This window comes from Gavialis gangeticus, unplaced genomic scaffold (genome assembly GCF_001723915.1).
Source record: "Gavialis gangeticus isolate Ggan-Ray unplaced genomic scaffold, GavGan_comp1, whole genome shotgun sequence".
In the NCBI taxonomy this organism is placed as follows: Eukaryota; Metazoa; Chordata; order Crocodylia; family Gavialidae; genus Gavialis; species Gavialis gangeticus.
In genome coordinates this window covers 7431684-7459502 of record NW_017729024.1, presented here as the reverse complement: position 1 = coordinate 7459502, position 27819 = coordinate 7431684, and the positions used below count along the sequence as shown (strand labels likewise).

The 27819-nt window shown below is 43.3% G+C and overlaps 1 protein-coding gene across 4 annotated transcripts in view; it reads left to right on the top strand.

Annotated features, from left to right (window-relative positions):
* Positions 1–27819, top strand: part of FBN2 (fibrillin 2) — a 262374-nt gene that overhangs the window by 57373 nt on the left and 177182 nt on the right. For 3 of the 4 annotated variants that reach the window (XM_019516864.1, XM_019516865.1, XM_019516862.1), the window contains exons 4-13: positions 247–399; positions 1779–2012; positions 4975–5112; positions 10875–10994; positions 11545–11670; positions 14593–14715; positions 16972–17094; positions 20596–20748; positions 21120–21173; positions 23213–23338. In XM_019516864.1, coding sequence (XP_019372409.1) covers positions 247–399; positions 1779–2012; positions 4975–5112; positions 10875–10994; positions 11545–11670; positions 14593–14715; positions 16972–17094; positions 20596–20748; positions 21120–21173; positions 23213–23338 — 1350 coding nt within the window. The remainder of the gene's footprint in view (positions 1–246; positions 400–1778; positions 2013–4974; positions 5113–10874; positions 10995–11544; positions 11671–14592; positions 14716–16971; positions 17095–20595; positions 20749–21119; positions 21174–23212; positions 23339–27819) is intronic. The other variant, XM_019516863.1, reaches the window with a different exon arrangement.

Below are 27819 nucleotides of genomic sequence, written 5' to 3'. Positions count from 1 at the left end.
GCCTATAAAGGGTTTTATCATTGTCAAAGCTCAAGAAAAGAAGATGAGTTTTATGATTACATTTTGAATTAATGCACGATTAGTGTACCTGAAACAGTAGCTAATGAGTTGACTGCATTTCAATTTGATTTTAATAATCTTTTTGGGGTTTCTTTGCTAATATTCCTAACATCTGTATGATGGAGAGAAATATTCCTGACCTTCAGTGTTAGTGGTTTTGGTCTTTTTTTTTTAATTGATGTCCAGATCAGAGAGCAGGCACATGTTTCTCCAGCTTGGTGAATGGTCGCTGTGCACAAGAGCTTCCTGGTAGGTTTACCAAAATGCAGTGCTGCTGTGAATCTGGTCGATGCTGGGCTATTGGATCTGTTCCAGAGATGTGTCCTGTTAGAGGATCTGGTAAGTGGTTTTTTTTCCCCCTGCCTATCCTGAATGGCCTAAAAGGTCATTGGACATGTTTTAAATTGCTTTATAATCCAGGTAAAGGAGAAAAGTCAAGTTTTATATAATTTTTCATTCTTATGTTTTTAATCTGGATGCTTCCATCTGTGAACCATTTTTTCTGGTCCATTTTTATTTAGAACCAGTTTCTATAACCTCGTTTTGTTGATATTGGAAGTAGTTCTTGGGAACTGGGGCAGATTTTGTGGTCAAGCTCAAAGAGGAAATGATTCTGAGGGTCCATAGTTCATTTCAGTTTAAAGGAACATCTGCTTTCTCTTTCCATAGCTTTTCATGTTACTTTGAACTAGCAAAACACACCACATCAGTAGTTCATTTAGTCTCTCTGTAGTATACTCACATAGTGACTTTTCCCATTCATAGCAAAAAATATTTTCAGTTTACCTATCCCAAGATCTCTGAAGGATACAGGAGTTAAATATCTTTTTTAAACTTTGCCATTGCTTCGGCAGCAGGCAGCTCTTAGGGACAGGGAGCAGTGTCCTAGCCCCAACTCTGATCACGGAGCTGGGACCAGGAGTTGCCTGCTGCTGGGACAGGGGGACATTGTCCCAGCCCAGGCTTCATGCTCAGAGCCTGCCCTAGCAGCAGGCAGTTCCCGGGCCCGGGCAGAGGGTAATGTCTGAGCCCCCGCTCTGATAGTGAAACTGGGGTTAGGAACTCCCTGCATGAGGAGAGTTCCCCATCCAGCCTGGAGCTGGCTGGGACCTGCCCCAGAAAAGGATAGTTCCCTGCCAGCCCCAGACTGTGTGGGGAAGTCTGCACATGCAGCCCAGATCTAGCTGGGAACTGTCACTCCTATCCTGTTTTTTGCTTTTGTTGTCCCAAGTATTTTGTTGTAGCATTCACCCATTTGTCCCCATACAATAGGGGCTACTAGTTAGGCAGGTGGGCCTTGGGGCCCACGGTATTTTAATGTTACAAATAGACAGGACATCTCCTGATGTGTGTGGGGCCAGGAGATAGCTGCCACTGCAGCAAGCAGAGCTCTCCTGGCCCCATGCTCCCTGTCTTTCCCATGGCCAACACCCAGGGGAGCAGCCCTGTACCAGACTACTCCCATTGGGAGCAGACATGCTCCCTCTTAGGAGCAGATTATAGATGTGCTTCCTAGTAGGCTTATAGCCTAGTATTTTTACTGCGCCATAGAGCCCACTTCGAATTAACAGGACATGTAGACACGCCCAGTAATTTTTAAAAAAATGAAGAATTGGTACTTCATTTTTTCCAGAGGAAACAGAGATCTGTATTTCTCTACATGTTATTTTTCATAAAAGTTTGATTAACTCTGTGTCTTTTGTGCGTGTTTTTGGTAGATGAATACCGCAGACTTTGCATAGATGGAATTCCAGTTGGAGGTGGTTCCAGAGCTGGTGGAATAGGAGGAAATGGATTCCTTCCTGGTGGAAATGGGAATGGCTATGGCGCTGGAGGAACTGGATTCATCCCTATTCCTGGTGGCAATGGCTTCTCACCTGGCATAGGAGGAGCAGGAGTAGGAACTGGTGGCCAGAGTCCCACAGGGAATGGCCCAATCATTACTGGACTAAGTAAGTTTCTTAATTTTTTTTTAATATTTCCCTCTGTCTTTGATAAAGGATTAAATATCCTTGGTGCTTGCTCATGTGATTCTTGCATTTTAGTTTGAACATGGAAAATCTATCTAAATACACCTGACCATGGCCCAGCAGGTCTCTTCCAGTCTGTTTTCCTGTGTTTGTTAATGCATATAAGGTATTTGCATGCTATTATGAAAGAGTTGACTTTATAGAAAGTATAACAGATTACAGAACAGGTATGTTTTATTTTTTTTCTTGCTTTGGATTACAGATAAGCTTTCTCATTAGTCCTTTTTCCACTCTCACTATCTATGTATTCCTTGGAATGTCAGTTATAATATTTGTTTCTCGTTCAATGATATTCCCATAAGTTATGTATCCTTGATGGTTTTAGCCTCAGAAGACTGTATTATAGCCAGTAACCCTCTGCATTTGGCAAAACAAAAATGTAGGTTAAGGTAAAATCCTTATAACAGATGGCAGAGGGGTGGAACATATTTATTTCTCACAATTTTGGGAAGCTGGATTTGTTTGGCAATATCTTATAGTGGACCACATTACTGCATCTGTCCATTCTGTACCAGAAGATTTATTCCAAACCTATAAGTAGCTTCTGCTACCTACCGCACAAAAAAGTAACACTCCAGAGAAATGCTTATACTGCTAAAAGTGGGTTCCCAGCACCACCACTGAATATTCCACCTGCCCAAGTCATTTTTGTTCCTGGGCCTCTCACAGTTTTCTCTAAATAAGTCTTTGTTTTGTTCATAGCTGACAGGTAAACTTACAACTCTGCAGGGCTCAAAGTTTCACTTCATTAGGAAAAGAAAATTCCTAGTCTCCTAAAGGATCAGACATAGCAGATTTTAAAGCCACTATCTCTTTTTTATATAATTGAAATCTATTTTAAATTATTTTTAAAATGTCTTCAATTTATCAGATTTAATTTTTCTCTCCCTCAGCTCTGCAGAATTGGACTTATGATGATTAAAACTTTACAGAAAGACACACAATATCATTCCAGAAAATGTTTTTGAAAGGCTTTTATGTCCTTAGAATAGTGTTAGTGATTACGCTCATATTAGTGATAGTAATTATGCTCATATTTGCCACATGTGAACATTACAGTCATCACCAACTTGTAATGATAAAACCTTTATGTTGCCCTGTCATATATTGCTTTTACATACATAATCAAAAAGTGAAAATATCCGTGCTTGCACTGTAGTTTTAGTTTGTGCCTTTGAACGTCTTTCTTGCACTCTTATTGTTAGTCCATCTCAGTCAGCACTACATGTAGCATTCCAAACCTCTGAGCTACTTCAGACAACCACCAGTATTTTTAAAACAAGCTGCTAGATATATTTTCCTTATTTTAAATGTGGAACTTCCTCTAAAAATATTACCTTGGCTCACTACTCAGAATGAACAATATTTAGTAGGACTATGTAGATCCGTAAGGTTACTAAGGACATGACAGTGTCTGTAGAATGAATGCCATATTCAATAAAACAGATGAAATATTAGGATAGCTGTACCCTAAATATTAAAATAATGGTTTCCTAGGTCAGGGGGGTCAAGTGGCATTGTCCTCACCACTGACCTGCAGATAGTGCTTAAGGATTGTTTAACCACAATTAACCCTTAAATGGAACATAAATACGAACACAGACAATTCAGTGTCCTAAAATCAGTCTAACTTTACTAATACAACAAGTATTATCTCAGTATTTTCTAAATTCAGAGAGAGAAAAAACACTTAGTACAATGATCTCACCCAATCCCAGATGTTACTTTGCCTCACAGAAAAGATGGCTGCTCAGTTCCTGAAGCGAAGGGTGCGTTGTTGGCTGGGATGATCCAGTCAGGTGTTGAAAGCTGGATTCATGATGTCAATGATGATGACAACGACAACTTTCTTGCTTCCCCCTCTTATGCTTTTCTTTAACTTGACTTGTTTGATGACTTCTTGCTTTTAGATTGGTCTATCTGAAGTTAGCATATTGTACATATTTTATCCTGTCAGCATATTCCTTTGTTCAACATCCCCATTACGAGCTCACCTCTTAATTTGGCCTTTTTCTGGTGTCTTTCTTTAAGCATTGTCCATTGGTCTCCTTTATCACCTTTCATTAACATAGCCAATCATTTCATTCCTCTGATTCAGCTGATTAGTGCCAAGTTCAGTTAATTTGGGATAGTAACAAAACTATTACTATGTTGCGTTAGAAAACCTTGTCACAGTGATAGAAAAAAGAAAGAAACATTATGCGAGCAAACTCAAGGCTATAAGCTGCTTGCAAGAAACAAGGCCAGTTGATATTGCAAACACCAGTAAAATGAAAAGTTCAGATAATAATGAGGCTATACAGAACTTTAGGCTGAGTATAAAAGAAAACTTTAAATGATGCTATAATTCACCACTCTATAAACAGGTGTAACTTTAAAGCATAAATTATGACAAGCTACCCTAACAGCATGGGCAGGCTTTGTGTGTGGCATATGGCAGATCAGGAAGGGGACACATGGAACAGCAGTAGACAGAGCAGAAAGTGGAGTATCAAATTGGGCAGGGAGCAGAAAACAAAGTAGCAGATCAGCCAAAGGAAGGGGATTGGAGTGGCACGTGGAGAAGGTGCTGGGATAATCCGTGACGACTGCCAAAATGTTGGCCCCAATTGGCATAGATCCAAACCCAGTGGGTTCTTTGTCATGAGATCTTTGATATAAATGCTGGATCATAATGCAGGCCATTTGTCTAATATATTTGTGTTGTTTTTTAAGTATCTTCACAACCACATCAATCAATAGTTCTTTGAAATACTTTCTCTTTAAAGCTTGAAAAAATAGCTAAACTTACACATTTTATTATAGAACTGATAAAATAACTTAACATGACCTCTCAACTCCATTTGTATGTCAGAATTGTCTCATGTTCTGTAATCTCTTTCAGCAATACTCAATCAGACAATAGATGTCTGTAAGCATCACCCCAACCTTTGCTTAAATGGGCGATGCATACCAACCATTTCTAGTTATCGGTGTGAATGCAACATGGGATATAAGCAGGATGCAAATGGAGATTGTATAGGTAAGTGTATATTTTTACCTCGTCATATTCACATTCTGATTGTTTTTATATTTTTCACTTTCATACATATATCCTTAAAACATGAGATTTTAAATCTTTTTTTACCTCTCTTCAACAAAATATATTTAGGTCAGGAATTGTAGTCAGATTTTTTTTATGATGCTGTAATATTGAAGTATTTAAAACAAGCTTTTGATCCATAATTGCTATAAAGAGTACATCTTTTAATTGCAAAGTTGAGTGTTATATATACATCTGCTTGTTGAATAGTAAGCTCGTACCCAACAGCAATTGCCCTGATTGGCAAGGTGCTTTTAGAGCAACCTTGGTGATATCATTAAGATTTAGAAATAAAGGTCCAGGGAAGTATATAGTGGGAGACTCATGGAACTTCCCACTTACCACACTTGGCTGAGAAATTTGTAAGAGTACTTTCTCTTCCAGTGGAAGTTAAATCTAGGCATGATTTGTAGGCCTTTGGATCTTAGGACTCTACTTATAGCAACTAACAATATAAACACATTCTTGCTCTCATACTCTTGTGGTGGCGGGATGGGAGTCATTTAGCACTTGATCCTGCACAATTGAAAACATAGTGCAGTTCTTCCTAAACATTTCCTATATATAGGCTATATTATGTATATTTCTATATTTACAAATGTTTTTTGCTTACTCTTAAAAGTAAAACACAGTTTCATAGTTACAAAAAATCTAAAATCACAGCTATTTCAGAGTTAAATAGAATTAAAGGGCTTATTCAGGCTGTAATGTACATCACAATCTAATCATATGATCAGTTTCTGAGAAATTTCTGTCACTAGAAATCTTTCCAGGAGAGGGATTTTACAGGCATTTGGCCTGCAGCCACCCCTCCTTCCCTGGTCTCCATACATTCACCAGACCAGGGTGATCCCAGTCTGGGGGGGAAAAGTGTAGGGAGCAGTGAGTGCTCTACTGTTTCTGAATATGGAGGAAGTGGAGTAATGGGGAAAGATTCCTTGTGCTTCCCCAGACTAGGTTCTAGGCAGGGGAGGAGCCTCCTCTGCTCTACTTCTGGTTTCCAGGAGCAGAGCAGAAGGAGCAGTGTAGCATGACCAGTCCAAGAGGTGAGGGAAACAGCCACCTCTGTTCCCTGTCTCTTCCCTAAACCTGGGATTGCACGGCTTGAGAAATGCGGGGAGAACTTTTTTGTGCTGCACTCCCAGGCTGGTCTGGTTTGGAGGAAGAGCAGTGGGGCAAAGCTCTCTGCTCGTTCCTCAGAGTGGGGACCACTGGTCTAGGGAACAGTGGGGAAGCCCCTTCATCCCCTACTCAGATGGCAGATCTCAGTCTGGGGATCAGGCAGGGAGCAGTGGGCAGCTGCTCCTTCCCTCCCAGTATACAGGATGGGGGAGGAACAGAGGGGTAGTGCCTGCCGTGCCTTCCCTAGACAGGGAAGACCACCACTCAACCCCTCCTTGTCCCCAGGAGGAATTAAGTGACAGGTATTCTTTCCTGTTGGAGAAATCTTCCTCTTTGAAAGGGGAAGAACTTTCTCCTTCAGGAGGCATTTTTCCTGTGGGACAGACTTGATGAATGTCTATATGCTTGTAGTTTCTATCTAGGAGAATGTTGATTCTCCCAGTGGAAATATAATGCCTGTACATAATCAGAATCTCTCTCACAATCAGAAAGTAAAAATTAAGAAAGATTAGGTTGCTAAAAGGAACTTCTATGGGATCAGCCCTATCTCTTGTGGGTGTTGCATATCTACCATTACTAAATGAGGCTTCATATCTACTGGGTGCATCTACGTGTGCATATTAATGTGCATGAGTTTATTGCTCTTAGGCATGCCTTCTACATGTGCATCCAGGACCATAGCTAGTTGAGCTGGGACAGAGCAGCCCTAGATGGCAGGGGCCTGGGGAATCAGCCTGTCATCCTGGGACTGCTCCAGCCCAGCTCAATGTGCTGTGAAGGTACTGGCTGGGGCATTAGGGTGCTTCAGTGTGAGGTTACCCTTGTGCCTCAGCTAGCCAGGGCAGTGTCTACATGTGTGCTGATGCGAAGTAAAAAAACTCCATAGCAGGATAACACTTGTGTTTACAAGTACTGTCCTCCTGTGTAGTTAATTAGTTTACTGCTGCCTAATAGCACTGAGGTGTAGACATGTGATATTTTTACTAGGCAGCTAATTATTTTACTGCACAATAAATGTCTAGTGTAGACATGTCCTCTGATTTGTACTTTGAACCACCCTGTTTTACAGCATGTATTGCAATTGCTATAAGAACTTAGTACTTAGCAAGGGGAGTTCTGCGATCTCACTATAATTTTCTCTTTGAAGTATAGAGAAACAATCACAGTATCTGAAGTGCCATATTGGCTTGTGAGCTGTGAGTGGTAATTGTTGTAGATCAGTGATGCACAATCTCTGGCCCACAGACCAGATTCAACCTGTGGGACTGTGGGGCCTCCCCATAGGTCTGTAAATTTGGCAGTGGGGGAGCAGTGACAGCATTAATTGCTGCAGCTCTGGAAGCCATGGCAATTAATGCTACCCTGCTGTTAAATTTCTGGACCCATGGGGAGCCCCACAGGTCAGATGATATGTTGCTGTGCTCAGGGTTGTGCCAGTATGTGGGACTGGCTCTGGTGGGTGTCCAGTCACTGCACTATGAGAGATCAGATGTGGCATGAATGAGGCTGTTCTATAGCCAACAGACCAGCCCCACTCCACTCACCTGGCTTTTAGGGCTTGAAGGTTGAGCATCAGTAACAGATCAGAACAGAATCTGACCCTGGGAAACTTAACTGTATAAAATATCTGTATATTATATATTAAATTAAATTAAGCTAAAGGACTCATTTCAATCCAATTTGGATTCTGTTCTGGTTAGTGAAAGAACAGGCTTGTGGCATTGGGAACAGTCACATTTCACCATATGGGGTAGGGTTAATAATATATAAATGAACAATGCAGACTGTTACATCTCTTTGGCTCCCCACTGAGAGAAAACCTCAAAGGATATTTTAATTCAGAAATAATTAAAGAATTTTTATGGGTAGGGCAAATAAAGAAAGTAACTTATTCCAAAATGATCCTTTCAGACCAAAAGGCTAGGATTATACACTGCTTCCCATAAACACTTTGTGATGATAGACAGATATAAACCACTGCTGTCCTAAGGGTTTTAATACTAAGCTGTTTTGTAAGTCATCAGTTCCTCTTCCTGAAGTGATAGGAGGCCTGTATACTATCTACCCTTTCTTATTACCACTGTTTTTGTGAAAAAAGGTTTTGGATAAAAGGTGAAAAAATCTAATACTAAGGAGGACCAGCAGCAGTGTGATATTGTGATTGTATCAAGATTTGTATTTAAAAAGGGCGTCAGTGTCCTCTAACCTTTTGAATTTTGTTTTCAGACTTAGCACAGTAAGTCTTCATAGAACAGTTGAACTTTCCATGCCATTTTTAGTCACATTTATGCTAACTATGATGGGTAAAACACTGAAAAATGGAAATAGTTGAGCCTGAAAAAGGGAATGGATAGATTGAGTGCTTCTCTTTCTTTGGATGGGACATGCACCCCAGCAATCTAAAGTCAAGGTTAACAACTGTTTTTATTGGAATATGTTTATCTTTATTCTTTTTTATTACCAACCTATAATAATGTGGTGGAAGCAAAGATTCACATGCAATACCGTGAATCTTCTGACACACCTGGATTATAACACATTTTTCTAAGTCCTATATTAGTTATTTGATATAGAGGGACATCACATTCCTCCTTTAGAGTTCATAAATTCATTTCCAATGAGAGCCCGTAGCAGAATAGATTTCTTTTCTTGATGGTTAAGCAGCTAAGAATTTACCTAGAACTGTATTCTAGAACATAATTATCACTTTGCTCTACTGGAAACCTTAACAAGTTAGAGAAGTATAGGGTTTATTATTTATAAATTCTGTCTGTTCTCTAATACTTAGGCAAGAAAAATATATAGTAGAAGTCTTTGGGATTAGGATGTTAGACAAAACATTCCTGAGAAAATATGATTTAGAGTTTGATACACTATCAGTAGATCTACTTGATTGGCTTTGTTCTGAAGAAATTATGTACAGCCCTTTTGGGCACGCCATACTGACTGAGCATGCAGCCAAAATATCCAGAGGATTGGTCTGCTGTTCATGAAAATAAAATATATTCTGTGGCCAAGAATTGTCGAGCTGCTTGGGAGTATGGAGCTAATATAAATACATAAAATTCTGTTAAAGGATAACAAATGGCTTTATGAACATATACAAGTAGCCACGCTAAAAAATAAATACTGTTTCTGCATTCGTTTTAACTCTTTCAATTTCTCTTTTCTTCATTTTTGCTTCATACTTTTGGCTTTATTGAAGTGATGTTATGAACTGCACATTCAACTGTGAGTGTTTCTTAAAGAACTAAATAGCTTTTGGATGAGAAGAGCTGTTTGATTCTTTTATTTTTTTCTTTTTATTTGCTTCACTCTTTACCAGAGAACCTTCACTGAATCCTAGTTCTCTTATAGATCAGCTTGCTACAGTGTCATACTGAATATCTCAAAAGCTGTAAGAAATACGTTTAAACATTATTTGTATTGTTTGTAAAAATTACTTCATTCACCTGTATATCCCATTATATGAGGGATATTACTTGTAATATATCTAATAGCAAAACAAGTGTTTGCTATTTTCCAGTCTCAGGCCATTTGTATTTTCATATTGTGGAAATCTAGTAGCACATGCAGTCACGAAGTGGAATTGAAGAACCATGATTGTGGACTGCATTTCTCAGGCCAGCGAGTTACTTCCCAAGTATAAAGAACTGAATTGAACTGAACTTTTAAATCAGACCTTAAATGAAAAAAAGTTTGAAAATCTGTGGAAAGAAAAGCAAGCTACGTTTCAGGTTGCTTCTGGCCCCATAAAGTAGCCAGTTGGTCTCTGGCCACATAGGACAAAGTACCTACATTACACTTTTACTGGTGTAAGTGATTTGAACTGGTCTATACCCATAACAAAACAGAAGTTAAGCACACATAAGGCATGTCTGTATGTGCATTTATACCCACTGAAATTTACTGTGCAGTAAGCTACTGCACAGTAAGCGGGAATAGGCTGGCATCTACACATGCAGGTGTTAAAGAGCATTAACGGTGTGTGTGGACTGACTTGGGACTAAAGTTAGTCCCAAGTTAGCCCACACATACAGTGTTACTGCATAGTAAGGCATCTGACACTTCCACAAAACCTCCGCTTGAAACTTTAACAATACAGTCATTGTTTTAAAGCTATAATCTGAATTTTGTTTTATAGGCTCTGTGGTAAGCTCTGCTTTTAAGTGTTTACAACTTGCTTGTTGCCCTGTAGATTCATTTTGTAGATTCTGATTATTCTGAAGAAAGAGAACAGGTGATTGTTCTATTTAATAAGTGAATACAAAGCTAAACAAAGGATTTTTCACTTCTGTTAACTAATGGTCAGATCCCTTGTCTCAAAGTCCTCAAAGCTTTTTTTTTTCCTTCTTTCAAAAAACATGTTATCTGTATTCCTTTGTTTTTTGAAAATGCAGTTTCATGATTACACTTAGTATAGGTTTGTGTGTTTGGGGAAATAATTTTGTAATGAACGTAGGTTTCAAGCTTAAGCATTTGGCTGTTTCTTCAATCATGAAATGGTATACCTGAAAGAAGAATTGCTGAATATATAATAGTGTGAAGTCTCTAATGGGCATCTCCTCTGCTGCCAACAGATGTTGATGAGTGCACATCAAACCCATGTACTAATGGAGATTGTGTCAACACACCTGGATCCTATTATTGCAAATGTCATGCAGGTTTCCAAAGAACTCCTACCAAGCAAGCTTGCATTGGTAAGAAAATGTACTTGCACATGGTGTAAGATGTTATGCCTGACCTGCTATGTCAGATTCTCTTGGAGTTTAGCAAGCAATTACCAGGAAAGTCTTTTCAGTAAATTATGACACTGATGTAATTGCCTTTAATTAAAGTTTTAAGTCTGGGTTACCCTTGCATTTTTTCTATAGAAAAAAATATAATGATTTATTTTTTCCCTTTGTCATTTATCCTTTCCTTCCAATATCTTAGTTACTTGTCTAGCTGGTTCACATTGAAGAATCCACAGAAAGAAAGGCGGTATTTAGATTAATAGATTCTTTAAGTGTAGGGAAATTATTGACTCTAATTATAAAATGATATTATTCATAGGCTTTATTAACACAATAAAAGTTTATGACAATAACAGGCTGAAAGTATGATAATTAGTTCAAGAGAATGAATTTTTACCACCTTCAGAAAGTTTCTAGGAAATATTTTCTGACAGGGTCTTTTAAAACAATATCTATTACTTTGCCACTCTTAATCCATTGACTAGTAAATCATCTGATCGCATTTCTCACTTAGATATTGATGAATGCATCCAAAATGGTGTTCTTTGTAAAAATGGCCGGTGTGTCAATACTGATGGCAGCTTCCAGTGTATTTGCAATGCTGGCTTTGAACTAACTACAGATGGAAAAAACTGTGTCGGTAAGGAAAACTCTTCTTTGTTTTTGAACAGTCTCTGCTTTCACATTTCTAGAAATTGCCCTTAACACAATATTCCTGATGTTTCAAGTTCAGGTTTCTCAAAGTAACTTCTGATGTGAGGGATAGCCTCACTGGGGTCAAGTAGACAGTACATAAAGCTTCCCTATTCCCAAGACGCTGCAGAATGGTGCTTCAAAAACTACATTCTCTCCATGAGTTGGCCAGTGCACAACTGCATTTCACCACCCATAGCCTGCTGTCATTGGTGTGGCTGATGTAGAAGATGGCGAGATTGTCAAAACCACAATCCCACATTCTTCAGATGCCTTTTAAATGGTTTGGGGTTTACCTCAGGAAGGGTGTTGTGAGACTAACCCATGTAGTTTCCTAAGTAAACATATTGCAATTGTGACAATAAGTGACAATAAATGTTTAATAAAAGATATCACAAAAAAAGTTGCCTCGTATATATTTTCTGAATGATCATAGCTACAACCCTCCCCCCCCCATTGTGACTGCTGTCATTTGTGCAGTTTAAATAAAGTTAAAGCTGTTCTTACTCTTGCCCTACTCCCTACATTGCACCTTGGGCATGTTTACCTATTCATGAATGTACCATAATTATGGCACATTAAGTTTAGTACCTATAATAACAGGTTCTAAACTTAGTGCATCATAATCAACGCTACTGCGCATTGGCACAAACAAAAGCTTTTTGTGGCATTAATTTGCATTAAATTAAGTCTGCTGCGCATTAGCACATTAGCATGGTTTTTGCTAGCCATGCTAATGTGCAGTAGAATTAGTCTTCTGTGCATTAAGCTCCTTGTGTAGATGTTCCCCTTTTGTCACATTTTGGCCCCTGAAGAGTCTATGTCTTTGTAGGTGTTAGTTTTATACATTTAGGCTGTAAAAGCTTTGCTGCAAGGGCTGTGGCTTGCCATGTGTTTGTATCAGCTATTGTTTTAATATAAATAATAAAACATTTAATATTAAATGTACTTAGATGAAAAAATGTTATATTTATTTATATTTTAATAACTGAAGAAAACATTAAACATATTTATTCTTCCTGCTTAAAGGCAAGGATTTCATTAGAGTAATAAACTTTATCCCAACTACATAGTTGGTCCAATAAAAGATATCACCCTAAGAAATCTTTGCCCCTCACAATTTCTGGAGCATCATGGCTTCAGCATCACTCTTACACTACCTTCCTGCTTAAATGCATTAGGTAAGGTTTTGCTTTTTTGATATGTCCTTATATTGATGGACTATTATATCGTGTATGATGTGCCCTCCCCTTTGATGGTACAAAACAGAACATTTACCACTGATGCAGTCCACAGGTGGTTAATTGTTTCAGGGAAATGGCATGTCCCATCCAGTCTCCGTAGGATGTGTCTTCTCCCTCTGTGGTGTTAAAGAACAGCATTTTAATTTTGATTATGAAGTGTCATGAGAAACTTCTAAGAAAAATATCTTAGAAGTGTAGCTGCACCACACTGAATTCCTCAGGATGGCTAATTGTCATTCTGCTTCCTCCTAAAAGAGGAGGAGGCAGCATTTACCTGAGGATATACTCTGCTGAAATATTCTAGGCTAGTGGTTGTCAACCAGGGGTACGTGTACCCCTAGGGGTACTTAAAAAGGTCCTAGGGGGTATACAGAACTAATGTGGCTGATAAATGCCTTGTGCATGCATACAGCTGCAGCACAGTACACAGGCAGCCAGGAGAGCAGCTGGGTCCAGCTGGTAAGTGTGTTGTGAGGGAAAGGTCCTGTGGGGGGGAGATTGAGGCCCCAGCTGTGGTGGAGGGAGTGTGGGTTAAGGCAGGGGCTGCCCAGTCAGGTCAGGGCACTGGACTGAGCCACGTGAGGGGTGACTCCTGCTGCTGCACACACCTTGGGAGGCATGGGAGATATATGCCCCCAGATATGTGTGGGGTGGAGTGGGCTGATGCTGTGGGCTGGGGCCGGGGCTACACTGAACTCTTGCTGGCAGGGGCAGGGCCGGGAGGTCTGTGCTTGGGGTGGGTAGTGGTGGCACTGGGAGGGGGCTACAGGAAGGGCTTCAGCCACTCCAGCATTTGCTGTAGTTCCCCCAACACTCCCAGCGCCACTGCAGCTACCCGCCCCAAGCACAGCCTGGACCAGCCCCCAGCTGGGAAGAACCCAGCACAGGCCCCAGCTCACAGCAGCAGCCTGCCCTTACCCCACGTGCAGATCCGGGGCACATGCCCCCCCCCATGCACTCCTGGGGGTGCACATAACAGCGGGAGCTGCCCCCATGCAGCTCAGTCCCTCGCACTGCCCTGGCTGGGCATCCCCTGCCCCTGCCGCAGCCCCACTCCCTCCCCGACCCCTGGGTCAGCCTGCCCTGCACCACCCTATCCCGTGTGCAGATCTGGGGGCATACACCGCCCCATGCCTTCCTGGGGCGTGTGCAGCAGCGGGAGCTGCCCCCCCTTTGCGCCACTCCCGACCGAGCCTCTTGCGGCTCCATCCTGTGCTCTGCCTCAGTTCAGCCCCAGTCCCACCTCTGCTCCCTCCCTCACTGCAGGGGCCTTGATCTGCCCTCCCGCTCCTTAAAAACAAGAAAAAAATATAAAGGGGTACATGAGCTGAAACTTTGAGAGAGAAGGGACACACTTGTTAAAAAAGGTTGAAAACCCATAGGCAAATGACATTTTTCACTCTGCTGAAGGTGATTGCTGTTTCTATGTGTAGTCTGCAGACTTTTCGGACAGTTTTTGCAAATTTTACTTGTAGAGTTGAAACTGGGGAGGAAGAAATTCTCTGCCATGTAGTCATAGAGAGTTTACTTTATTTGCACTAAGCAACACTTACCTGGTGAGATCCAGAAGTTAATTCCTCAAGGATGTAGGAATATAAGTAATTTTCTCTGTTCTGTTTCTGCAGACCATGATGAATGCACTACTACAAACATGTGTTTAAATGGGATGTGTATAAATGAGGATGGTAGCTTCAAATGCATCTGCAAACCAGGGTTTGTTTTAGCTCCAAATGGGCGTTATTGTACTGGTATGTATGACTGTGAGAACACATTAAGACAATCTTATTGAAACCATCTTTTCCTATCTAGTGAACCATATAAGAATGGCAAATCTTTTTATCACATGGAATTAATAATCTTCAGTATCTTACTAATTTGATACAATAGGTGATGAAGCTGCCTAAAAATACTCATTGGAATTCTAGAAGGAAGTTATTGAACCACTTACAGTTACAGTAGCTAGATGACAAGTTAGATTTTGAAAGCTATGGAAAATCATTGTAGCTGTAATGCAATCTGTGCACACTGCAAGAAATAGTTATGAGGGTGCAGTGCTTCAAATATTGATAATTTAAGTAACATTCAAATGTAAATTTTTCATTTGTGTTTTTTTTCTTAATTACGTAACATTTCTTAAAACATCAACATTACTACATTGTGCTAAGTACAAGCTTCTTTGGTGAAGTTATTTAAAAGATAACCTTAAACATTTTAATAATGAAGACCAATTTGTTTCCTACTGAAACCAACAAGAGGTTTTTGTTGACTTTACTGGGTGCTGGATTGGGCGTGTTTTCTAGTACAAAATGATTTAATGGGTCAAGTTTATTTAAAAACATTTTTTCTATATTAATATTGGACCTCTTCTGTGAATCTCCTTCCCTTTAATAAGCATACAATTTGTTGTTTATGTTCGAAGGTTATTTTGGAGCTGTTCACATAGATGAAAATAAAGTAAACCTGCTTTTCTCCCTAGTTGTACAGACATACAGTGTCTGCAAATTAAAAAAATGCAAGAGAAATCTTGGAATTTAAATCAAGTTCTGGAATGAGGAGGAAGAGAAATTCCAACTCTTTCTCACGTTTCTGAAATACAAATTACTAGTGAACTTGCTGAGCATGAGGAAAAGAAGGGAAAAGAAAAATACTAGAGCTCCGCTGCTTGAACTAATATATGAGATTAATGAGCAGAGGTTACCTAGCTTTGATTTAACTCATGTGTCATGTAAGATAAATTACAAAGTGCTAGTTCATTCGGGGAGCAGACTCCCTTTCACTGCTTCTTAAGTATCATGAATAAACTGTCAGATTTGAGAGAGTAGCAGATCAAAAGTCTCACCAGTTTTTGAGATTCCCACGGTATGTGCGGAAGGGGTGCAGACAGCTCTCCTAAGCACTTGGCTGCCCTTGGGAACTTGTGGAAGCTGAGGCATGCAGGGAGTCCTCCTCTCCAGCCAGAAGGCCACTTCATGCTTTCATAGCCATTTTGAAGCACTCCGGGGGGAGCTGCGTGGTGCTGAAGTGCAGTGGTGTAACTAGGGTGGGTTGAATGGAGTAATTGCCACAGGCGCCAGCTTCTTGGGGGGGAGTGAGAAAGGGGGCTGCTGCTGGCAGCCACGTGTTAGTGATCACAATTATAATAGCAGTGGCAACTAGAAGTTGTCATGCTCTGGGTGCCTGCTACTATGCTGCTGCTGTAGTATACCAATTTGCACATCTGTCCAGCACCTAACTTCATTTTTTAGACTGCTGTATTACTGTAAAATAGCTCACAGAAAAAAAGGGGGACATCTGCCATTAATGTGCTAAATATATAGTCTTGAGTTGCCTCTAGACTCAGTTTATATTCCTGAAAATTTGATTTTAGGCATGTGCCTTTTGGCTGAGGCCTTTCATATTAGGCCTTTCACATTAAGCCTTTTGGCTGAGGCCTTTCACATTAAGCCCATTGTGGCCACAGTGAGTGCATCTACACATGTGCTTTACTGTGGAGTCGACTAATTAGCTCAACAGTAAAACATCACAGCCTACATGTGCGCCTGTATTAGGGTGCAGTAAATTAATTAACTGCACTGTAGGATAGTACTGTCTGAGACGAGTAATATCCTACGGCAGAGTCATTTAGTATGCCAAAATGCATGTGTAGACCTTGACCAGGGCTGACTGTTGCACAAGGGTGCTACAGTGCAGGTGTTGCCTGCCAGCTAGCCCCACACTGTACCACTGTCATGCCCCAGCCAGCTCCACTGCAGCACGTTGAGCTGGGGTGGAGCAGCTTAAGTTTATTTCTTCGCCCTAATTGCACATGTAGATGCACCCAGTGTGGAAAACTATAGTTTAGTCCCAACGTGGAAACAAAACAAGGCAATACTAATAATCCCTGTGCTATCATACTGCCAAGGAGCAATGTGTAAATTAAATTGAAGTCTACTTACTTTAGATTAATGACGTTAAACTACTTGAAAATGGTAATGAGTTACTGAGTTATGTCTTCCTCTGAGCAGATATTGATGAATGCCAGACATCAGGGATTTGTATGAATGGTCATTGTATTAATACTGAAGGATCATTTCGATGTGAATGTCCACCTGGCCTGGCTGTTGGTGTTGATGGTCGTGTTTGTGTAGGTAAGTGAAACTTCCTTAATGGGAAGTAATGAGAATTTAATAGTTAATGTCAGTGTTAGCTGTAGAATTAAAATGTTTCTTAGTGGATTTTTTCTCCCACACCACTGATAAAGGAGCTGTGTTGGGGTCCTTTGGTCATATGATCTTCTATTTCTTTACTTGTATGCATCTATTCAGGGTGGATGGCTTCACTTACACATTTTAGCCCCCTTTCCACTGCTAATTACCCATCTCAAATCACTAGACAAGAAAATCACTTTAGTCAAGAGGATGTTTTCTTTTTGATATTCTTTTGTCTCTTACTCTTGTCCCTGCTCTCATTGCACATTCCTTTTGTGCTATGAAGGCCAGGTGAAATAAGAGAAACTCCCATCAGGAGATATTCAACAAATGCAACCTAAAGAATAATTATTTTATGTGGACTCAAATTTGAACTCACTGTATTATGTAGCGTGCAGTTGTGCTGCCCAGTAAACTCAAAGTTAGATGATAAAAAGCTTAGGCAAAAACTGAACTCTTACTAACTTAACGTTAACATATATAAATTTTAGCTTCACATAATGAAAAATACTGGGTTTATGGACAACCTCTGAGAGAGGTGAACTTAAATTCATTATTTTTACTTCAGAAAAGTCTGAAAATCATGTTGTCATAAAAATTAGAGGAGAAAAAGCTGTAAAAAGGCATGTGCAGTTCTAGATAGTTCCAGGCAGTGAAAATGATTTGTCCAGTTCAGTTTATGTTAAACTAACCTTTTTCTTAGGAATTTCTCGAGTCTTAAAAGAATAATCAACTAAGGAACATAACAAAAGCTCAACCTTCTGTAATCTATTGTGACAGGAAACCTGCCCAGCTGCCTTCCTGGGGCACTGTGTTTTTTCCTTTCTCCACTAGACTGCTCCCCACATCTGGGATGCTCATTTTAATCTGTGCCCTTGGACTGGCCTCTAAAATCTGTAACTGTCCTGGGAAACATAGGACAGATGGTCACCATATCTAGGATGCACTGCTCCCAGTCCCCTACCCAAAGCAAGGATAGAGTCCAGGTGCCAGAGCTTGTAGACACGTTCCTACTCACCAGTAAGAGCTGTGCAGGCAAGGAATGTTATTAACCATTTATGTGCAACTGCTCATAACTGTTTAATATCCCATAGATTTAGTATGTGTCACAGGGCGGGGCCCAGGAGTGGCCGTGATCTCTCCTGGCGCCCCCTACCGTGCCAAGTTGTCTATCAAGCACCCTCGGTATCTCACCCACCACGTCTTTGATGATCAAATATATAATAAGGGAGGCTGCCTTTTTGTCCCCTTGGGCACGGTGTTCTTATTTATCCTGGTCCCTGCTCTGTATAGCTCGATCTTTGTTGCAGCCAGTCTTATGGGCTATGCGTGGCTCCTACCACCCCTAATACCACGCCCCAAGCCTCTCAGGTGTACCGGAGGTTGTTGCGTCTATCGTCTTCTCTTAGCAGCCCTCTCCGGGCCTCTCCCCGTACGCTCGCCCTCTCCGGGGCTTCTACTCTCATGCGCCCTCCCTGGGGCTCAACATAATACTCTCGCCCTCTCCGGGGCTTCTCTCGCGCTCGACCTCCCTGGGGCTTCTACTCCTGTGTGCGCCCTCCCTGGGGCTTGTCTCTGTATGATCGCCCTCCCTGGGCTCATCTCTGTATGATCGCCCTCCCTGGGCGTAACACAAGCACCCCCCGGGCTTCTTGCCGGTGCCCACACTGGTGCTCCTTGCAGTTGGGGCTCAGGTGGCCTTAGCCATGCCTGGCCCCCAGACTCCCTTCTTGGGTCTGTGATCCCTATCCGGCTCAGGCAGCCTCGGCCTTACCTGGCCCTAGATCCAGACTGCTGTGCCCTCTCTGGCACCAGGAACCCCTGCGCTACTGGGGAGCTCCTATGAGGCCTCCTCCAACCCCTACAGCCTCACCCAGTGCTCCGGTGTAACAATAACCAAAACCATAAGCCAATCGGCTGTAACACAAAACCCAAGCCTCCTGGCTAAAACATAAGCCCTAAGCCTCCGGCTCATCAACATTACCATCCCTGCCAGGGGTTCCTCTGCCTGGTATTCTCGCCCATAATCTGGTCAGGTCATCAGGCTTCTCATCTCTGCCTGCTCCCGCAGAGCTCTATCTTTCACAGCTGCCAGAAGCCTCAGCCTAAGATGTTTATATAGGCCAGGCCCTGCCCCCTTCCGGTCAGCTGACCTCTGTGGTTGCCCCAGCAACCCACACCTGTTCTTCTCTCTAGGAGCAAGCACTTCAGTGCACTGCGACAGTATGGTCTAAGTATAACATGTAACTTCACCCTTAGTTATTTCACAGTATTATTACACAGCAGCAGAACCACTGAATCATCCAGTAGCATTCGGTGGCTGAGTGGAGCTGATTGTACCCTCTGTCTAGGAGACAGCAGTAGGAAGCAGTTTGGTGCTTGGTTTTCTGTGCTCTCTTTATCATCTGTTTCCACAATTCCAACAGCTTAGGGCTTTACAGGTTGTAAGGACAATTCTACATAGTATTTTACAGTAGTGTACTGATGGCGGGTCGAGGGGAGGGTTGATCAGGGCAGCAGCCCTTAGTGCTGCCTTTGTTGGGAGGATGCAAAAATGGCTGCCACTGCAGCGGGGGCTGTTTGTGGCACCCAGATCAGCACAGTGGCAGCCGACACTGCCACGTGCCCTTCTATGCCTCTGCTGTTTTATATATGAGCATGTCATACTGCTTTAAGAACTACCATAAATCGTTACAATTTCAGCTGGAAATTCCCTTGAGATGACACAAAATTATGAGGCAAAATCATGATTCATTTGGGAAATTCAGTTTTACAGAAAAGATGTTGTAATTATTCCAGACATGCAGTAATGTAGGTCATTTCAAATATGGCACAGCAAAAATTTCTTTTAGACATAACCATCTCAATAAGACTTCTATCCAGCTTTTTGTGGTGAATGAGTTGGATAATATTCAGACAATCTGGGCCTCAGGAAAATATTGTTAATCTGAAAGCTAACACATTACATAGGACTGTCTGTTTTTAATCATGCTCACAGGTGGGTTAGGCACGTCCCAGGAAAATAAAATTAAAGAACTTACAGTCAGATGACCACATTCTGCCACCCATTACCTGTACATTGAATACATATATATTTTTCCTCCATGAGCACTGTCACTGACTCTTGTGGGACTATACACAGAGTAAATTACTGTATTATTAAACATAAATAAGCATGCAGTTAGCCCCTAAGTAGCAGGTTTCGATAGAATGAACGTGTACTATAAAGGGGAATGGACACTTGAAAATATAATACAGACAGGTTTTTAGACCCAAAGTTTGCTCTACATGCCCTGGGCTCTCAATAACATCTGAGGAGTCATCCTCTTCCAGAACACAGCAGTCGTTCACTGAGTAAGATTATAGGCTTTACTACTTTTTGAGAGGGTACTGATTTGTGTCACATGCAGTCACAGTTGCTTCTCTGTTTGACCTTTTTAGACACTCATATGCGTAGCACATGCTATGGAGGAATTAAAAAGGGGGTTTGTGTCCGTCCTTTCCCTGGGGCTGTGACAAAATCTGAATGTTGCTGTGCCAATCCAGACTATGGCTTTGGAGAACCTTGTCACCCATGTCCTGCCAAGAACTCGGGTAAAGTTGCATGTTTCCTCTGATCGCATGGCTTGCACAGACAGAAAAGTGTTATTCAAAGTAGATTAATAAATTATTTCATAATTATAATGTGAAAAGGACTAGAAATTGTACAGGTTGTCTCTGAAAATAGTATCTCATAAAAATACGTGATAACATGGCAAAACTGTACACAGGGATTATTATTCACAAATTATTTATTTCATGTTACTTGTTATTTCATTCATGTATAGATATTTAATTTTATTAGATAAGATCATGGGAACATTCTTTCTGAAGATTTAAGTTGGTTTGTTTTAGGACAAAGAAGATAGGATAATAAGAGCCCTAACGTTCTTTATTTTGGAACATCTTTTGTTTCCTTCAAACAGCTGAATTCCATGGTCTGTGTAGCAGTGGAGTAGGCATTACTGTGGATGGGCGAGGTGAGATTTCAGATTTTCTTTTTTAAGTATATGACTTAAATAAAAGGGGTTCTAAAGAAGGTCCAGAATGTTCTCCATGAAACTTTGAAGGTAAGAGGGTTTTGTCTAGCCTTCAAAGGTTCATTCATCCTACAGTGGGAAGGATGAATACAATCAGATCCCTCCAAAACAGATCTTTCTCCTTCTTTTTGAGACAGCGTTAATTTGTGTCACCTTTAGTGATGAGTCCAGTGCCAGTACTCATTCCACAAGTTGGGGTGGGCAGGCTATCTTCCCTGATAAATCAAAGCCGGAAGTGAAGTTGAGGGAAGGGATTCCCATATAGAAGCTGAGCAACAGAAGTTAGAAGCCCTGAATATTTGGTACAGTGAAGGAAAAACTCCTTTGTTTGGCCTACATTGCCTTCACTTGAGAGGCTGGACCAGGTTTGGAGAGCTGGGAGGGCTGATGGCAGCCCTTAAGTAAGTGGAAGCAACTGAAGAAGGAATGACGACACACACTGTTATGATTTTCTGCCAGAGCGTTCCCAGATGAGTTAATAAAGTTGCAGCCCAATTAAACCACATCCCTTTCATTTTGTCTTTCTTCCTGTGTGGTCAGTGCAATTGTTCCAATCCAAATCAATGGAAAACTCCCATCTATTTCAGTGGGAACAGGATGAGAACTTAGGAATGTACTTTCAGCCATAACATAGTAAGCATTTAAAAGCACCATTAAACTATAAAGGAAAAGGTCATTGCTGTACAGCACTGTAAGTGCCTAATCCTACTCTTTATCTTTTTATGGGCTCATTTTAGTGCCTTGCAAAATCTACAGATAATGTACAAGCCAAGTTTGTAAACTCTGAGCTGTCAGTTCATTGAATATACAAGATCTACTGGTTTCTTTTGGAGAGGCTGTTACTCTCACAAGAGAAATAATGGTGGTCTACAATGCTGACAGTTCCAGACAATGGGAATTTGCATGAAGCTCTGTTTGGAGGTTATGGTCTCTGCTCGATATATAGAAGCTTAACCACTTATTAGGGAAGTAAGGCAAATTGTATTCTCCAGTCTTCACCAGGTATTTGACCAAAATTGTAATGTTATCCAGGGATCAAATATAAATTAAAATCCTCTTGGGGTGCCTTTAGGAAATGGTGGCACTTGCTATGGATCTCTCACAGCAGGATCCTGCTGCCAGGGACTCCTGCTACTGCTTATGCTGAGAAATTCTGCTCATTTACTTAACCATTCCTTAAAGCAGAAGAAAATTGATCCTTAGTTGGAACATAAAATGGCCCAGTGTTATGTTATTCTGCTTGTTCACTCCTCACACAAACACACCGATCTCCTAGATAGTCTCTATGCAAAATCATGCTTAACTCTTTATCTTAATCACAGTATCTTAACCTCACTGCAGTGACAGTCACCAAACCCCATTCCCATCATTCAGTTCTTGAGCAATGAGTTTAGCCCAGGGAGCATGCTCCCTGAGGATATTAGCAGAGTTGAGAAGTAGCTGAGCCTTCTCTCTCTACTTTACCACAAAAAAAAAAACCTTAAGAGGGCTGAGCATGCCTTCTGCTTTAGAAAGAATGTGTACTAAAGGGAGGTAGGATATAGAAGGTATAGCATGACATTTTCCAAGATATTCCAGTCTCTCATGAAGATGTTGGAAAATTCTGACATCTTTACATGAGATACAGCCAGAGGAGTGGAATTTTCCAATAGGATTATAACACAATCCTTTTTATCATGTCTTATGTGTTTGAGACACTTGGATTTCAATTGATTGCTATAATTCTAAAGCCTTGGATTAAATCTGTTGTAAGCCTCTTAAATGCTTTAGGATCAACATATTAGTATATATGTCAGTCATGTACCCGTATTTTCAAAGTATTTCACTCAAGAATCATAAGTTCTTACATAGGCCCTAAACCTACTGACAGACTTTGTGTTTTGAGTTAATGGTATTTTTGTGTGTCCACCCACTCCTTAGGCTTGTCATAGCTCTGAATACATGGAATAGCTACAATATTCTGTTTTGTATTAATATAGATATTAATGAATGTGCATTGGACCCTGATATTTGCTCCAATGGAATTTGTGAAAACCTACGTGGTAGCTACCGTTGTAATTGTAACAGTGGCTATGAACCTGATCCTTCTGGAAGGAACTGTGTTGGTAAGTTGCTTCACGTATTGAATTCTCACTCATTTCCATAGAAGCAGGACTAGAGTGTGAGAAGAATGGCTATGACCTTTGGCTCCAAAGAAAAAGCACTTCTTTTTGAGAAAAACTTCCTCTTTAGCCCTTGCATGGCCACTACTTCTACAGTTGCTAGTATTGTTTTTGTCTGTCTGTCTGTTTTTTGAAGGTTTTTCTGCTTCTTTTTAAAATTCCCATTGGTCTAGCTATCTGGGAAGTAATGGGAAGAGAGATCACTGCGGTTTCACAGGAATTCAAATAAATGTTTCCATATACCTGAATCTGTGTATTCATACTACTGCACACTCTGTGTCAAGGGTCCCCAAACCATTTTCGTCTGAGGACTGTATAGTAATTCGCCAGAAGGTAATTTGCCAAAGGCCAACATCTTCACATAATAAAATGGAGCAGATGACAGCCACTCTCATAATTAATGTAGACTTGTGGCCCACTGAGACCCTCTGTTGCAATATGCAGTGCTTCATTTTGGCTTAAGTAGTTCACAGTGACCGCGTCTACATGAGATATTACTGCACAGTGGTTACTGCATATTCATTTAGTACTTGTATAAACAAGTACTAAATAAATGTGCAGTAACCTGAGTTACTGCACAGTATTGCCAGCTAACACCTTTTTTGAGAAGCTGTTGCACAGCAGCCTACTACTACTGTACAGTAGCATTGCATCACAGCTTTGCCACAGAATGCTACTGCACAGTAGTATCAGGCTACCATGCAGTCAGTGTCTTGTGTAGATGCACCCAGTTTGTAACAATTGGAAACAGTGCGTCTAAGCCATCTGGTCTCCAGAGGCTGCAGCTTATTAATGAAGATGGAAATGGCTGTGAGTGACATGACCTAATGATACTAGTCACAAGGCATGTCTGCATGAAGACACTTGTACTGCGGAGTAGACTAATCTACTGTACAATAAAGTATCACTGTCTGCATGTGCGTGACATTTACTGTGCAGTAAATTAGTCTACTGCCCGGTTAGCTAGTACCTGTAGATACAAGGTACTAGATTAACTGTACAGTAGCTACTATGCAGTAGAGCACATGTAGATGCTGACCAAATTCACTCCTGGTCAGCCACACCAGGAAGGGGTATAGCCTCCTGCCTGGGGCAGAGCCATGTGGCTGGCACATTTCTCTGTAGTTGGCCCAGGATGGCTTCCAGAGCCCTGGCCTGACCTCTGGGGCTTGTGCCTCCAGCTGCCTGGCCCCTAGGCACCATACCCTTCTGCTGCAGGCATGTGGCAAGCCCCAACAAAACCCAGAATCTCTGCCTGAGTCCTCAGACAGCACCTGGGATGGCAAGCATCCCTGATGTCAGAGCCGTCAGCCTGGGTCCCCAACTGGACAGAGAAAGAGACTGGCAACCTTATAGTGGTCTGGGGTGAGGCAGACATGCAGTGGAGCTTGGCTGGGACACCTGGGCAAACACCCACATCTATGAGGCCATGGCGGTCTACACGTAGGGGCACAGCTGTGAGCAGTCTGGGTGGTTGTGCTGCATCAAGATCAAGGCCCTTCAGGCCTAGTGGTCCATGTCACGGACCAGAACCAGCTGTCCAGGGCTGCCTGCGGGACCATGGCCTTCATGGGGCAGCTGGACCGCATCCTAGCTTTGAGGGCTGCCATGTGGACTACAGCAGAAATGGGCTGCCAAAACCAGCTCTGTGGGCCAGTACTGACAAAGACTTTCTGAGGAAGGGTCCCTCAGGGAACCAGTGGCAGGACCCAGCCCTCACCCTCAGCTGGCAGTGCAGGCAGCCTGGGCTGACACCTGCCCCACCATCTCTGGTCACGCACCCCAAGTGGGGAGGCCAGGCTGGGGATTGCCCCTGTGACAAGCAGCTCCAGCTCCTCCCTGTAGGGGGCCACTGCCCAGGAGGCCAGGCGCCGTGCTGCCACGCCCCGGGACACTGCTGGCAGTCAGACCACCTCGTTGCCACCAGGGACAGAGTCAGACCACCAGGACAACCTGCCACACGTGTCTGGTAAGCCCCACATGGGGAGGAGGGCGGGGGGGAGGGTAAAGGGGTGCTGCAGCCACTTGTACCCATGACAGCTCACCTGCCTGCCCCCAGGCTGTAAGCCTGGAGCCAGGGGCCCTGCAGCGGGGGATCGTGTCCCCCTTTCCCCTTTCCTCCCTGCTCCTTCTCCTCCTAACACGGCCTGGCTGAGCTCCCTCCTGCCCTCCTGACTTTCCCACTCCAACATACAGGGAGGCAGGAGGCAGTTCAGAACTTTGAGCGGCCAATGGCCTCCCAGCTAGGCAGCCATGGGCCTGTAATCGATGGCAGTGGTGATATTCTCCTCAGCCACGGAGGTCAGGTACTTGTAAAATAGGCAGAGATGCCCTCCAAGGGTGGTCCACATTTCAGGGAAGCACAGGCTTTCCTGGGATGCCATCAAAACTGAGGGCCCTGCTCCAGGTTCTCAGGCATGCCCAGGGCACCATGGCAATTAGCAACAGAAGGGCCTAGTGGGTTAGGATCCCTTCGGTGCATTCACACAGCTCGTGGCATGCCTGGCGGACTCTCTGCAGGGGCATGCTTGGGGTGCAGGCCATGTGTGTCATGAGCCCTGGCTCAGGATGCGTCTCCAGAGAGGGCTGCTGGGGAGAGAGTGGGGGGGTGTCACCAGCTCCCTTCCCAGACAGGCAGGAGCCCATCACCCCCTGACATTGGACACTGCAGGCTTGGTAGCATAGGAGAAAATTGCCTGGCCTGTGGAGAGGAGAAAGGGGGGAGCTGGTCCAGAGCTGCTATGGCAGCTGCCAGCAGGAGCTAGCCCTGTCTTAGCCTGGGTAGGGAATGGAGAAGGTAGGCTGCCTGCTGCAGGCAGCAAGCATCCTTCATGCCCCCATGGAGGAAGCAGGGAGGGCTCAGCCAGCGGCAGTCTGTGGCAGCACCCACCTGGCCAGTTTACCATAGTCCTTGGGCATCTGTGTGCACATGACCCTTGATCTGAGGCTGGATGGCACACAGCCTCTTGGTACAGTGCCTGTTATCTCTGAAATGTTGCAAACTCTCAGAAAGAGCATCTTTGTCCTTGCTCTGCAGGTCCAGCAGCTGCACATGGGGAAGAAGCATCAGCCACTGGCAGGGATGCACCTGTGAGATCACTGCCACCATCAGCTGGTGCCCTTCATAGGCACCACCTCATCCCATGGTGCACACAGGAGTGCATCCTCCTGCTGGACCATCTGGTCACAGTGGCAGAGGAGCGGCTTGCAGATTTGCAGTCCTGCTGAGCCCGGGACCTGGCATGAAGCGGGAGTGGAAAAGGGACCAGCAGGACTGTGCCTTCAGAAGAGGCTCCTCATCTTCGAGGAAAGATACATCTCCTTCCTTGAGAGAATGCTCAAGGCCCAGGAGCGGCAGGCCACCATGGTGGCTGAGGCAGTGAAGGCAATAGAGGAGGACCACTGGGTGCTGGATGCCATCCTGGCCCTGGCAGGCACCTTTGTACCACCTGGCATCCAGTCCTTGGCCCTGGACCCACCTGGCCCCTGACAGCCACTTGCAGCCCAGCCCCAGCTGTGCCTGTCCCCTGGCAGCTGCCCGCAGCCCAGCGCCACACCCCACAGTGAGCTTGGGATAAGGTTCAGTGCTGGCTGCAGTGGCCAGGGCCCCTGGTCCTTGCTCCTAAGCTGGGTCTCCCAGCAGCCTTGTCCTTCACCTGGGCTGCCAGCCATCACTTGCCTGGCCCTGAGGAAAAGCTGGCTGCAGCTTGGCTCTGCTGACCCCAGCCTGTAATGAACAGTGCCTGCCCTCACCCCTGGGTGAGCCCTGAGCCTGCCAACCTCACCACAGCATCTGCACCTACAGTGGTGCCACTAAAGCCTGGGGTCTGGGCACCTGTACCTGAGATCCATGCCATAGGTGTTTCCACCCTACTGTTCCCCCCCTTACAGTTCAGAAAGCACATTGTACATAGTTACATGGGAAACAGGCCCTTTATTGTTGGTGCACATTGGGGTTAGGGAGGGGCATATTGCTGGGGAAGGAGGGAAAGAGGGAGTCTTTTGTTGGGGAGGGAGGGAGGTCTGTTGTGTGGTGAAGGAAAATAAAGTTTAGTGTTTGTTGCAGACTACCTGTAAGTGTGCGTGTTCTTGGGGTGGGCCTGGGGTGTCCAGACGCCCTATTGTGGGGGGTGGAGGAGGAGTACCTTGTGGACACAGTGCCCTGTCTGCTGCTGCCAGTGGGGAGGGTGGGGAGTGTCTATGGTGTGCTGGCCACAGGTTCCCAGGACAGTGGCCCTTGCCAGCCTGCCCCCAGAGTCACCTGACAGGCTGTCCCTGCCCCCTGGAACTCCCTTTCAGCCTGAGCCTGCCTGCCCAGAGCTCTCTGCCAGCTTGAGGCTGCCCCCTCAGAACCCCCTGCCAGGCGGAGCTTACTTGCCTGGAACCCTCTAGCAACCTAAGCCCGCTGTCAGCTCCTGAGCCCT